The sequence below is a fragment of the Festucalex cinctus genome, chromosome 2 (genome assembly GCF_051991245.1).
Source record: "Festucalex cinctus isolate MCC-2025b chromosome 2, RoL_Fcin_1.0, whole genome shotgun sequence".
In the NCBI taxonomy this organism is placed as follows: Eukaryota; Metazoa; Chordata; class Actinopteri; order Syngnathiformes; family Syngnathidae; genus Festucalex; species Festucalex cinctus.
In genome coordinates, this window is record NC_135412.1 from 25,408,570 (window position 1) to 25,421,701 (window position 13,132).

The 13,132-nt window shown below is 36.4% G+C and overlaps 1 protein-coding gene across 1 annotated transcript in view; it reads left to right on the top strand.

The window, feature by feature from the left end:
• The window catches only part of LOC144014288 (prostaglandin F2 receptor negative regulator-like), a 66,896-nt gene that overhangs the window by 10,309 nt on the left and 43,455 nt on the right, over positions 1–13,132 (top strand). Inside the window, exons 2-4 of the mRNA XM_077514012.1 lie at positions 3,295–3,407; positions 4,424–4,682; positions 10,716–11,123. Coding sequence (XP_077370138.1) covers positions 3,295–3,407; positions 4,424–4,682; positions 10,716–11,123 — 780 coding nt within the window. The remainder of the gene's footprint in view (positions 1–3,294; positions 3,408–4,423; positions 4,683–10,715; positions 11,124–13,132) is intronic.

The following is a 13,132-nucleotide window of genomic DNA, read 5'->3' on the forward strand; positions in this document are numbered from 1 at the left end:
GGAATGGCAAGTAGTGCGGTCACTATCGAATATTTTTACAATAAATTAATCTATCGATTATTCAATCGATTAATTGACTAGTCTTATTCATTTTCATTTCCGTTAAAGTGTATTGTAAAAGCATCCCAATTACTGTTTATTAACCAATGATTGGTGTTTATTTCGTACTATGTATTTGTGTAGTGAATAAAAAAACAAACAAACTGGGATTGATGTTATATTATGTTACCGGTTTTGGTATTTTTTTCAAAATTAAAAACAGATGTTTGCAAATGTCTGAAATGACAGAAGTCTTTTTTTCATGACGGACTACAGAAATCACTCAACAATTACTGTTGAAATGCTGAAATTAAAGGATTTGGACCAAAAAAAACAAAAAAAGGCTCCAAGCAATTACTCGGATTATTAAAATAGTTGTATTATTATTATTATATTATTATTATATTATTAAAATAGTTTGTCGATTAACTGATTAAAATTGAATTTCATTTGGATTTCGTGAGGGTGGTATATTCCTTCGGCCAATCGGAGCAGACATCATGTGAACGGTCCAATCAGAAGCTCTGTCTTGACGTAAGCACGTAGTAACGTCTTCGTTTATACACTTACTTGGGGAGAACTTGTTTTAATGTACTTGTCATTTCATTTTAGTAGTCTTGCTTTAATAAAAGTGTAAAAAAAATAATCATAACTACTGTGATTAAATAGACGGCTGAATTGCATCTTAATAAATCATGTGACGACGACGTGCATGCCACAACTGTAAAACAGCTGTTTTGATTGATTAATGTGGTGGCGATCGGAATCAATCACATCGCAATGTAAACAGTTGACATTGACAAGGGATCCGCCAATCGGAATGACAAAAAAGTCTCCATGTCGCTAATGAAAGGAGAAACGACGGATTGTAAATATGGTCTCATCTCCATAAATCTCTTGCTTTCTGCTTTCCTGAACAATCGCTGTAATCTGCTGACGCAATCATTCACATGAATTCTCTTCAGCTGCAAACTCACTTCTGTTCTCAGCATGTCGATGATGTGTGGCCACTTGGTCAACTTAGTGTGTAATGGGTGCATGTGCTGTGTTGTGGCGTTAACTGGATACTTGTATGTGAGCAACTTTGTCTAAAGTTCTTGGTATTATGTTGTTGTTGTTTTTTTAAGGCTCCTCCAAGGATGTGTTGGTTAAAAATAGGGATAGACCGATTTTCAGCTTTTTTACGAACCTGAAAGCCAATAAATCCGATATCTCACTGAGCGGTGAATGCTTGCGAACGAAGCAAATTTTGGGTTTTCATTAGGATTTGAAAGTTGCTCACAAACGATTTTTACTTGTCGCAAAGCTATTTCAAATATATTCAAACAATTTGTCACCGTCTGCGAAGATCTTTTGAAACCTTTTTAGAAAGGTCACGTCAAGTACCCTGACGAAAACACAAAGTTTACATGCATTTGTGGCTCAGTGAGAAACGGGTAACAAATTTATGGATTTATTTACATTTCCTCTTTATTAAAAAAAAAAAAAAAAAGCTACATTGGGAACTCCCTACACTTTTCATTAAAAAAAAAAAAAAATAAATAAATTTTGGAAATAGAAATTTTGGAAAACTTAATTTGCAGTGGAATACTTTAGGGAACTATTTACTTGCGTAGTTTTTAATTTAGCGTCACACATGCTGATGATCCTGGAAGCTCCCAGCAGGTTTTTTAATTTATTATTTTTTTTTTTTTTTTAGAATTTTTAAACAAAGCTGTCAATTCCTAATATGTTTATAATGAAAAGACACCATTTTTATTTTATTATTTATTTTTATTTTGGCGCTAATATTTTCTCTTTTACTGCAACTGAATAATTGGCTTGAAATGTCGGTTATCGTTTTCCTTGACCACTAATAATCGGTATCGGTATCGACCTTGAAAATAAAACATATCGGTCTATCTATCACGAGTTAAAAATGTGATTTTTGGGCTTTCCACCTTTTCTGAACTTGACACTGGGTTGCTGATTGTACCCGTATGTTTCTGGTGTCGGGCTGGGTTTGAAAAATCAATAACTGATATAGAATTGATTTTCCTGTTTGAATTTGATATTGATTCATAAAACAATTGATTATTTTAACATCTCTATTTCCCATAAATTAATAAGGAAATAGGATTTTAAAGGCTGGATTTTTTTTATTTTTTTTTATTTTACTGATTTATTGAAATTTACTGTTCACATGATTTGAAAACTCATTCCTTTACATTTATGAAAGACTTATTGCACTTTGACAGTTCAGATTTTTGTATTTAAATTTACAATTATTGAATTACAATTATGAAAATTTTTCACAAATCCTTGCAGATGTTATTGTTTGTGTAACACTTGGTTGATTATAACATATTTTCATTAATAAACTAAACCAACTAATTTAACCAGTTATTTAAAAATCAATACATTTTAATTTGGAATTTGTTTGTGGAGTTTTTATCATGTACCTGACATTTAAGAAGAATTGATGTTCTATATATCAAATTGAATTGAAGGCTAGCGAATTGAATCGGAAAAAAATTGAAACTGAACTCTTGTGAATCGAAATCAAATTGAGAAAATTAGAATCGATACCCAGCCTTAAGTTTTTGGGCTTTTGGAAGTCAGGAAATCTGGAGAGAACAGACAGATAAGATGTACCTATGCACAGAAAAGTATGGATTGAAAATTGAAGAAATAAAAATTGTGAAACATTTTTACATCATACCATTTAGAGCTGATACATTTAATGTCTTTTTATCCCCATTCTCACCTTATCTCGTCTCATGTCTTAATGCTTATTTTGAGAATGTTTTTCATGACGCAAAAAAACTAATTAAACCGGTTTTGAAGCGTCTGTATCTGTCATATCTCATCAGATTAATTTGTAATTATGGCAGAGAAAGTGGTGCAATGGCCCTCTTGAATTTGTTTAGTTTCATTCTCATTATAATAACCGAATACATTACTGCTTTCAGGCTTAGGCTTAGGCTTTTAAACTCAAAAGATATTCCAGGACTCTACATCCTGGTGAGCATTCACATTTTGTTCGGGTTGTGGGCGTGACCGACCGCCCCAAGAGCGGTTCAGATTTTATCATTATTATTTTTGCCTGGATTTTTTTGTTTTTGTGGAAAATTCATCCCGAGTCTGGTTTACACACGCATTGTGGTTGGCATCTCTGTATTGAGTAGACCCAAACAAATGATTGTCAAAATCACTTTTTTTTTTTTTTTTTTTTTTTTTTAAAAAGAAGTGATTGTTGTGTGCTTTCCGCTCAAGGTGGGTGCTTGGCCCGGGTGGTGACGGTATCTCCCGGCCCCTTGATTCGTGTGGAAAGTCAGCCGGTCTCCATCAGATGTGATGTCAATGACTACATGGGACCTCGTGAGCAGGTGGGTACTTTCTACTCTGCCTACGACGGCATATTAAGGCCACTTATAAATAAATAAATATATATATATATATATATATATATATATATATATATATATATATATATATATATATATATATATATATATATATATATATATATATATATATATATATATAGGGGATCAGGAAGTTTTTTGTTTTTTTTTACAATAGTACAACAATATCCATTCTTAAAGAATACAGAACAATGATTGAAACAATAGTTGACTCTACATAACAAAATATTTATGTTTACATAAATTGTAGGTCTTAATAGCCTTTTGGTTATGAGAATTTAATTGACTCGATGTATTGTTTGATTGCACAATGGAAAGCAACAAAATAAGTTTTCCTATGTAAAAAATTTACACTTATGGATGTAAAATTTAGCCATAAGAAAGATGAGATTAATCACATAAATTACCTTGTGTTTTAACTGACTTCTTTTAAAGTCATAGAGACCAAACAGTACATCTTTCCAAAACAGTTCAAAATCTCCATCAGTCGTTTTAGCAATAAATTTACAAAAGTTTATCTAAAGTCCGCGTCGGCGTGTTTTTTAAAGCGAAATTTACCACTGAGCACACCAACTGGAGTCACCCCGCTCATTTTGGAACAACAGGCGGAGGAAATGCCGTGCATTGACCTCATCACTGACCTGCGCAGCCTTCTATGTAACAATCCACAAAAGTGTGGTCAAAGAAAATACTGCGATTAATATGCGTTAATACGTGATTAATGCAACATTTTTATGTGATTAATTAATCTATTAACGCTTTAACTTTGACAGCCCTAACATATATATATATATATATATATATATATATATATATATATATATATATATATATATATATATATATATATATATATATATATATATATATATATATAGTACACGTATATACGTGGCCCTAATATACTGTCGTATCAGGTTAACCATGAGTAATTTTGTTTTTGTGTTGAACTGAGCTTCTTGTGCGCTGATCTCCAGGACTTTGAGTGGATGATGTCCAGGGAAGCCAACGGCGCACGTATGAAAATCATCTCCACCTTCGACGCCAGCTACTCTCACGCGTCGCTCAGCAAGCGCGTGGCGTCCGGCGACATCTCGGTGATGCGTCTCCAGGACAACGCGGTGGAGCTGAAGATAGCCGAGGCCAAGTCGCAAGACGCCGGCTTCTACTGGTGCCAAACGCCGAGCACCGACTCTGTCATCAGTGGCAATTATGAGGCTCAGGTCCAACTCATTGGTATGCGGGAGGTGTGTGTGTGCGTGCATGCATGAGTGCTGCCATTAGCACGCCGTTTGACCAAGCTAGCTAGTTGTGACTTTTTAAAGTGAGTTTATCTGCCTACGGTTCATTTAACAGCCAGTGCCATGACTTAGCAATGCTCTAGTGAACATGTTTAAACTCGAGCACACGAGCAGCCGCACTTTTGCAAAGTCTCTGGCTATTATTTTGACTTTCGCATGGATGTGCTTCACACAAGAATCGTCGATGAAATTGATCTGAAAAGATATACAGGTCATGTGGTCAACAAAACGATTGCAGTTTCTGCGTATTTCCCTGTTTTCAAGTTGGTTACTCTCCGCTGTAATGCGGTTCCAGGCTGGCCTATGTGACAAAATGCACTACTGTAATCACACAAACGCTTACTTCATTGTTTTTGCAACCGCATTTCGATTAGCTTAGCAATTCGCATGGATTCCCGTCTTTTTGAAGGGCTTCCCTTCATCTTCGTCAATTCGCTGCTTGCACAAGTGTGAAGCTTTTTCCCTGCCATGGAGGCAACGATTAGTTAGCTATGTAGCCATATGACAGAACCAACGTTTGCCATGTTTAGCCATGTTAGTTGTTAGGAATGTAACGATAACGGCAATATCGTGATATTAACTCTTTTACTGCCACGTTGTGTTAAAAAACAAAACAAAAAAAACCCCACAATGCCAGCCGATTTTGAGCATTTTAACTCATCTTTCAACGCAAAACAGAATATTGTGTGCTTTTACTACACATACAATTGAAAGATCGCATTCCATTCTTTCATTAGAAAAAAAAATGTTTCTACCTTATTCTGTTCTTTCGTCATCACCATTTGAAAATAGGTAATTTGAGTGACATTCAGCAAAATTGGTATACATGAAATTGGTATACAGTAATTTAGTACTGTCACTATCGATTATTTTTAGAATCGATTAATCTATTGATTATATACTTGACTAATCAGATTCATTTTAATGTTGCATTGAAGTGTATTACAAAAGTATTTTTCCCCCTGATTACTGTTTATTAACCAGTGATTGGTGTTTATTTCATACTTCGTATTCGTATCGTGATTTTTGTTTTTGTTTTTTGTTTTAAGAAAGGGGGGACTGATGTTGCACTTTTTTTGGTTCAGTGATTGTTTTATAAAGTAAAAACCGATGTTTGCAAATGTCTTATTTTGATTAAACACAGAAGATAATCTGTATTCTTTTACGAAAGATGACAGAAATCAGTGAACAATTACTGTTGATATACTGAAATCATAGGATTTGTACAATTTTAAAGAAAAAAAAAAGTCTCCAAATGATTACTTGATTATTAAAATAGTTGTCATTTAATTTGATAATCCATTACTTGTCGATTAATTTTTGGCAGCTCTACAGCACTTCTTCTTAAATATCCCGCTCAAAATGAAAAATGTTGAAGCTCAGGTCCTGCATAATTCGGCCTATTTTTATGACAAAAGATTTTGCAAATGGTGTGCTCAGCATTTTCCTTTTGAATTTAATTGGGTTTCTGGCGTGCGGGTTAGCCACTACGTAAGTCAATAGCCCAAATATTTGGCGAGGCTGTATTGGTGTAAAGCTACCGCTGTCCTGATTCCAAACAAGAAATACAAAAAAAGGATGCACGTTGGGCATTTCTAAAACCTATTTGACGCAACAAAGCGGCGATGCCTGAGAACAGGTTATTTAGCTTCCATAATGCACAATCATGTTCAGCTGCTCCCGAGCTCAGCTCCCCTGGCACCTTGTTAAATTTAGACCTGAATTAACTTGGCAGAACTGTTATGTGGATCGTGCGTGCGTGCGTGCACACGGCAAAGAATATTCATGTTGTTTGTGTGTGAGGGAGGCGCTTGGTTGTTAGCTGAGATGATGAGTCGGATTTGCCGCTGCGGGGTGTGCACCAGTCGAGACTTGTGCACTGCACACCACACACACACAGGCGGCATCTATCTCCCCGATGAGGATGTTTGGTTATGTAAGAAACAAGTGAAGTGGAGGTCGCTGCGGGTTTGAAAACTCGGTTCAGGCTCATTTTAATTGATAGTGCAAAACGTGGATTATTCCTTTTTTTTTTTTTTTTTTGGCCTTCGCTGTCTGTCGTCAACATTCACATCACAACCACCCTGACCACAAGTTGCCCTGGACTGCAGTTGGGGACATAATCACTACATCTTTATTCTTGTTCTAGACAATCAAACCCTGATGGAGATCAAGACTTTTTCTTCCGAAAATGTGTCAGGTCCCAAACACGGGTTTGCCGAATGTGGATCTAAAAAGGCACACCCCAGATTCTTGTGATATGAAAAATGGTCTCCGGGTGCTCTGGTCTCCTCCCACATTCCAAAGACGTGCATGGCAGGTTAATTGTATGCTCCGAATTGTCCCTAGGTGTGCTTGTGAGTGTGGATGGTTGTTTGTCTCTGTGTGCCCTACGATTGGCTGGCGACCAGTTCAGGGTGTAACCCGCCTGCTGCCCGAAGCCGGCTGGGATAGGCTCCAGCATCCCCACGACCCTTGTGAGGAATAAGCGGTTAAGAAAATGGATGGATGGATTGGATAAAAGTAAGAAACTGAAATGTGTTTGCACAAGTATGCACACCCTCTGATAACTGGGATGTGGCTGTGTTCAGAATTAACCAGTCAACACACATCTGCCACCATTTAAATTTTATCCCCAATTAAACTTAAGAAGTTCTAGTAGGCTTTTGTTGACATATCTTGCTTTCTAAAAGCCTGAAGCCAGAAGGTTTTGTGCACTGACACTGACTGGTATTTGGACCTGTTCATAATTCCCTGCAACAAATCATAACAAGTTGACAAACAATTTGAGGTTAATCAGGGCACTATAGAGGGGAAATCAATCCAAAAATATTCTTTACAATAACATGTTCTTTGCACCCCCAAAAAATTCCGATTCATTTTGCAAAATCCACGTGTTTTTTAATCCATCTCAGGGGTCGGTCATTTTGCCACTTGCTGTCAACTGAAGATGACATCACAGCTGCTCAGTGTTCAGGTAACGGCCACGGCTTAGCTTGCAAACGTCACATGACCAAATTCAGAAAACGGGTGAATCGTGATTGGTCGTTCCATGAACCCTGAGCAACTGTGATGTCATCTCCCGTTGACAGTAAGTTTTTCAGTTTACTAGTAAAGGTTAAAGATAAAATTAATTGAGTAATGACTTTGTCTTGGGCTTGTTTTCTAGATCAAAACTTGGTATTAATTTGAACAGGGGTGTGTAGCCATTTTAAAATATGTATATCCACTGCGTTGTATTCCAAGAGCCTGTGCAGTCTAATGAGATTCAACACCAGTGCAGTATTTTTTGTTTTGGGCTTTCCAAAGATAATATTCTGTTCCAATTGCCACCATCTGAGAGACATTTATTGTATTTGCAGTTTGCAGTGGCGTAGAACTGCACAAAATTATACTGACGTGTATTTTAATATTGTTCCCGTCTTGCAGATAAACTCACATATTAAAAACACACTCTGCGACCACATACGCAGATAGTTCATGTCAATATTACCTCCATGGCGTTGTCAGTAAAAAAAACGAGCATCATTATCTCTTCAAAGTCATAATTACAGCTCAGGTGTGCCGCACAGTAGTAATAATGCGTGTGTGAATATAACGCAACTTCTCCCTAGGTAGTCAGAGAGGTAAAGATATCTGCCAGGTTGTTATTTTTATTTTTAACACAATTCCTTACAAATGGCAATTAGTCATAAATAGGGATATTTGCTAATCTGATCTGTTGGGAGGGGGGTTCGGGGGCGGGGGGGTGAAAGCAATCTATAGTTTTGGTTTGAATACATTTGACAAAGTTTGAAAAAATGTTCACAAAAACTGACCTTAAGCCCGGCATTCGACTTGAGAAACACTCCCCTGGGTGTGTTTGATCCAATCACCACGTGACCTCACACTTCTTGCTCGAACTTGTCAGACATCACGCTGGTGCTACATGAATCATCACAAACTTTAGGCTTTCACATAACACGTTTGGTATTACTGTATGTATGTTCTGTGAGTGACCAGTTCACCGGTGACCCTCCACAGGATAAGCAGTGGAAGATAAGTAGATGGACGGATGTTGGGGTATTCAACCAGCCAATTTTACCAAAAGCTCACTGTTTCCCTCAGGCTCATTTATTCTCAAATGTTCGCAGTGAGATTGGCTCTCCTTGAAATTAAAAGTAGGGCACAGGGAACATCTCAGGCAAAGACAGAACCTATTTTCCATTACGTTTTGTGTTCTCCCTTTTATTAGTTACTTTATTTCATCGCAAAAAAAGGAGAGGTCTTAACGCCATCACAACAAGAAAAGACACATGCTAATGAGAGCACAGACTTCCTGATAGAACGCCAAAAGGCTTTTATTGCAAAGGAGGGATTTTTTACCACTTTCTGGATTTTAGCAAGGAAATCTGGTTTCTCATACAGTGCTTAAAAAATGCATTAGACCACCTTTCATAAAAAGACCATCCATCATCATCAAGTGCTTTAATGCGGACTCTTTCAATGTCGGTGCACTTTTGATATTTTACCATTTTGAACAAGAAACTACTACTTGAAACTACTTAGTTTGAAAATACTTTCAAGCTAATTTCTCCTTTTCTATCCAATATTCAAAATTGGCTGGCTCACTGTGCTACTATAGGAAACCAGAAATTAATCACGCATGTAACATGCAACTACAATATGTATATATATATATATATATATATATATATATATATATATATATATATATTATATATATATATATATATATATATATATACACACACACACACACACAAAGTGCAATTGCTGCAGAAATTGCGTGGTAATGCTGAAAAGCTGAATTATATTAGCTGAATGCTAATATTTGAATGAATGTGCTTATGAAGTAAATTGAAAGATTATGTGAAAATTACACATTTTTAATTGTAGTTAAATGATAAATGAATAAAAAGAAAACTTGAACTGCAATCTGTCTAAGGTGGGATTCAAACCATCGCCTCCTGTTCACCGGTCAAAGCTCCCTGCCGCACTAGCCACTGAGCCACGGTGGACTCGTCATTGAAATGTTGTGTAATAGTAGTCAATGATGTTCTCCTGAATGCCATAGTGAACGTGTCACTGAAATTAAATTCATTAAATATAACGTGTGTTAAACAAAGGATAATGTAAGATAAATTGTGTAAAAAAAAATTATCAATTGTAGATGAATGATAAATGGAAAAAAAGGAAAAGTTGAACTTCAATTTGTCTAAGGTGTGATTTAATCATTTGATTTTCAGCATTCCCACAAAAAAAAAAAAAAAAACTCTTCAGGGCATTAAAAAAATAAAATAAAATGGTGGATTTGTGAATATGATAAGCACTAGGGGTGTTAAAAAAAATTGATTCAGCAATATATCGCGATATTACAGTGCGCAATTCTCGAATTGATTCGATATGCAGCCAAATCGATATCTAAACCATTTTTTAATGGAAATATTCAACAAAAACTCTTACTTATAGGGTTACGGTTCACACATTAAGCATGGAAGAATGTTATATTAACGGAACATTAATATTTTGTTTCAATGCTGTCAAACATGAAACTATTGAATAGATTTTGTTAAAAACAGTGGCTCACACTTATAAGACTGAAGTTTCAGATAAATAAATACATTTTCATACAAATGTTAAAGTGTACATGTACAAGTTTACTGATTAGTATTTACTAAATTTGGGTTAAAAAAAAATTGCAGTAAACGATTTACAGATTCATATCGAAATTAATCGGCATTGAATCAAATCGTGACCAATGGTGATACGAATCGAATCGTCGCGTACTAGGTAATTCACACCCCTAATAAGCACTGTATATTGATTTTTGTTTTTGTTTTTTTTAAATACTCATGAGGCTGATAATTTACTACTAGTTTAAGAAACCTTCCACAAACTGTTCACAAACATTTAGCACAAGCAGATTTCCTCTCTCGTTAATACTCCTTGATCCTTTCTTTTCCAGTCATCCCCAACACGCTCAAAGTGACCCCGCAGACCCCACGCTCCGTCATCCCCGAGGGTAGCGACGTCACGCTGTCCTGCAACGTCACCCGGGAACTCACCCAGCCCACCTACCTGTCGGTCACCTGGTCGCTGAAGAAGGGAGGAACGTCGGAGGAGATTTTGACTTTTGGCCCTCAGGGCGATGTGGTCACAGGGGCCAAGTACACGCGCCGTTACGCCGATGGAGCCATCCGTTTGGTGCCCGGGAGGAACGGCTTGTTTGAATTGGTCATTTCCAGAGTGACGACGTCTGACGAAGGGATTTACGAGTGCAACGGAACAGAGTGGACGCATGAAAATGGGGGCAAATGGATTCAAATTGTGGGCAGCACAAAGGAAATGGGAACTGTTGCTGTGACTCCAACAGGTAAGAAACACTCTTATTCTTAAAAACACAGAGGAGGAACTAAAAATAAGAATAAAAGTCAGTTGCTGACGTTGGCTTGAGCCTCCATTTCAGTCTTCTGAGAAATCCTTGGCTGCACTCGCTTGAAAATACAGGAGCAGGTGGTGAGACCGGGCTTCAAACTTATGGTGTTGTGTCCACGCAGTCTTTGCTCCAAAAATGCTGCTTTTAGAGCCAAGCTGCACATCCTAGGCCGCTGCTTTTTCACCATGTACTTTTACAAGTAGGTGGCAAAATCCACAATGATTGATAGTAATGGTTTGCATGATGATTTTCGCCTTCCTCTCCATCGCTGTACTTTCAATGTGGGATGCGTCAGTTGGAAAGTTGCTACATGAGGTAAATTACAAACCCAATAGGTAGGTTGATTGAAAAATAAACATGGTGGACAGAATAATTAACAGGATTATTGAGGGACCAGTTAATTGAGAGATTGGTCTGTTACTGATTGCATAGATGTGCTCTTTTGACCATGAAATAGCATTGTAGTCTACTAGCTAGGCAAATTGGCCATCATGTTTTCAATGACAAGCCAGGGTATTTATTTGCTATTTATGGCACCCACTTGATTTTATACTCTTAACTCACAGGTTCTGCTGATTAAATTTGTATTTTATTTTTGAAGACATCGAGAAACAATGAACACGTTTATTTCATCACGGACATGGATAGAATGATTATCGGCCAGGCCGATTATCGGCACTTTTGACAAAGATTGGTATCAGCCTTTTTTTTAAAAATCTGACTGCCGATAATAATTTCATTTCAAACTGTGGTTAACCTCAGGGAACTATTTATTTACATTTTTTTATTAGCTTTATTGGAGATGCTGCTGACCCTGGAAACTCTGCAACTTTTGTTTTTGTTTGAAAGTAAAACAAAGATACATGAACATGTAACATTTCAGCTATTTTGACATTTTGGAAAAATTACTTGGTTAGGTTTTCATTTAACTTTTTTAAGACATTCTGATGACCCTGGCTGAATTTTTTTGTAAGAATTTGAAATAAAGATGTTTATTGTGTAAGATAAAAAAAAAAAAGAACATATGGTTGAAGACATGTCAGCAAAGTTAAGTGTTGGAATTTGTATTTTTAAATGTTTTTAAACCAATATTTTCTTTTCCCTTTACTGAAAATTAATATCGGCTCCAAATATCGGTTATCGGTCTACTTGAACACTAATAATCTGAATCGGCCCTGAAAAAACCCCACATCGGTCTATCTCTAGACTTTACAGAAAGAAATATTTATATTTCACTGATACTGGTAAAGTAAGTGTGTTTCCATTACCCTCAGAATTGTGCAAAAAACATGTTGCACAAAAGCAAACTGGTGGAAACACAGAAATTCAGAGGGGAAAAAAAAATCCCAAATATCGCAAACAAGTTTTTACCCTCTCACTGGATATTTTTGAGACATGTCAAAATGGAAGTACTTTGCAAAAATAGAATGATGTTAAGGAGTGGGTTCAAATCTCTGCTCGGACCTTTCTGAGTGGAGTGATTAGCATGTTCTTCCATGTTTCCATTGATTTTTTGTACGTACTCTGGCTTCCATCCACAAAAAAAAAATGCTTCTTAGGCAAGGCAAGGCAAGGCAAGTTTATTTGTATAGCACATTTCATACACAAGGCAACTCAATGTGCTTTACACAAGTAAAGACAACACATAAGCATCAAGAAACAGTAGTTAACATTCAGAGGAAGAAAAATAAATGAAAATAGGTTACAAAATTTACTAAAAAGAACATACAATAACAATCTTAAAACATTGTTCAACAAACTTTAAAACATTTAACATAAGGAAGTTTAAAATAATAATAAAATTAGGTTAATTGTCAACTGGGATAAGTTCACCCGTTACACTAATGAATCCAAGCAATGTAGAAAATGGTTGGGTGGACAGAACGAAGTCACGTGACCCCTTTGCTGTGTGTGTCTACATTGGAACGCCATCCTTTGCGCTGTGT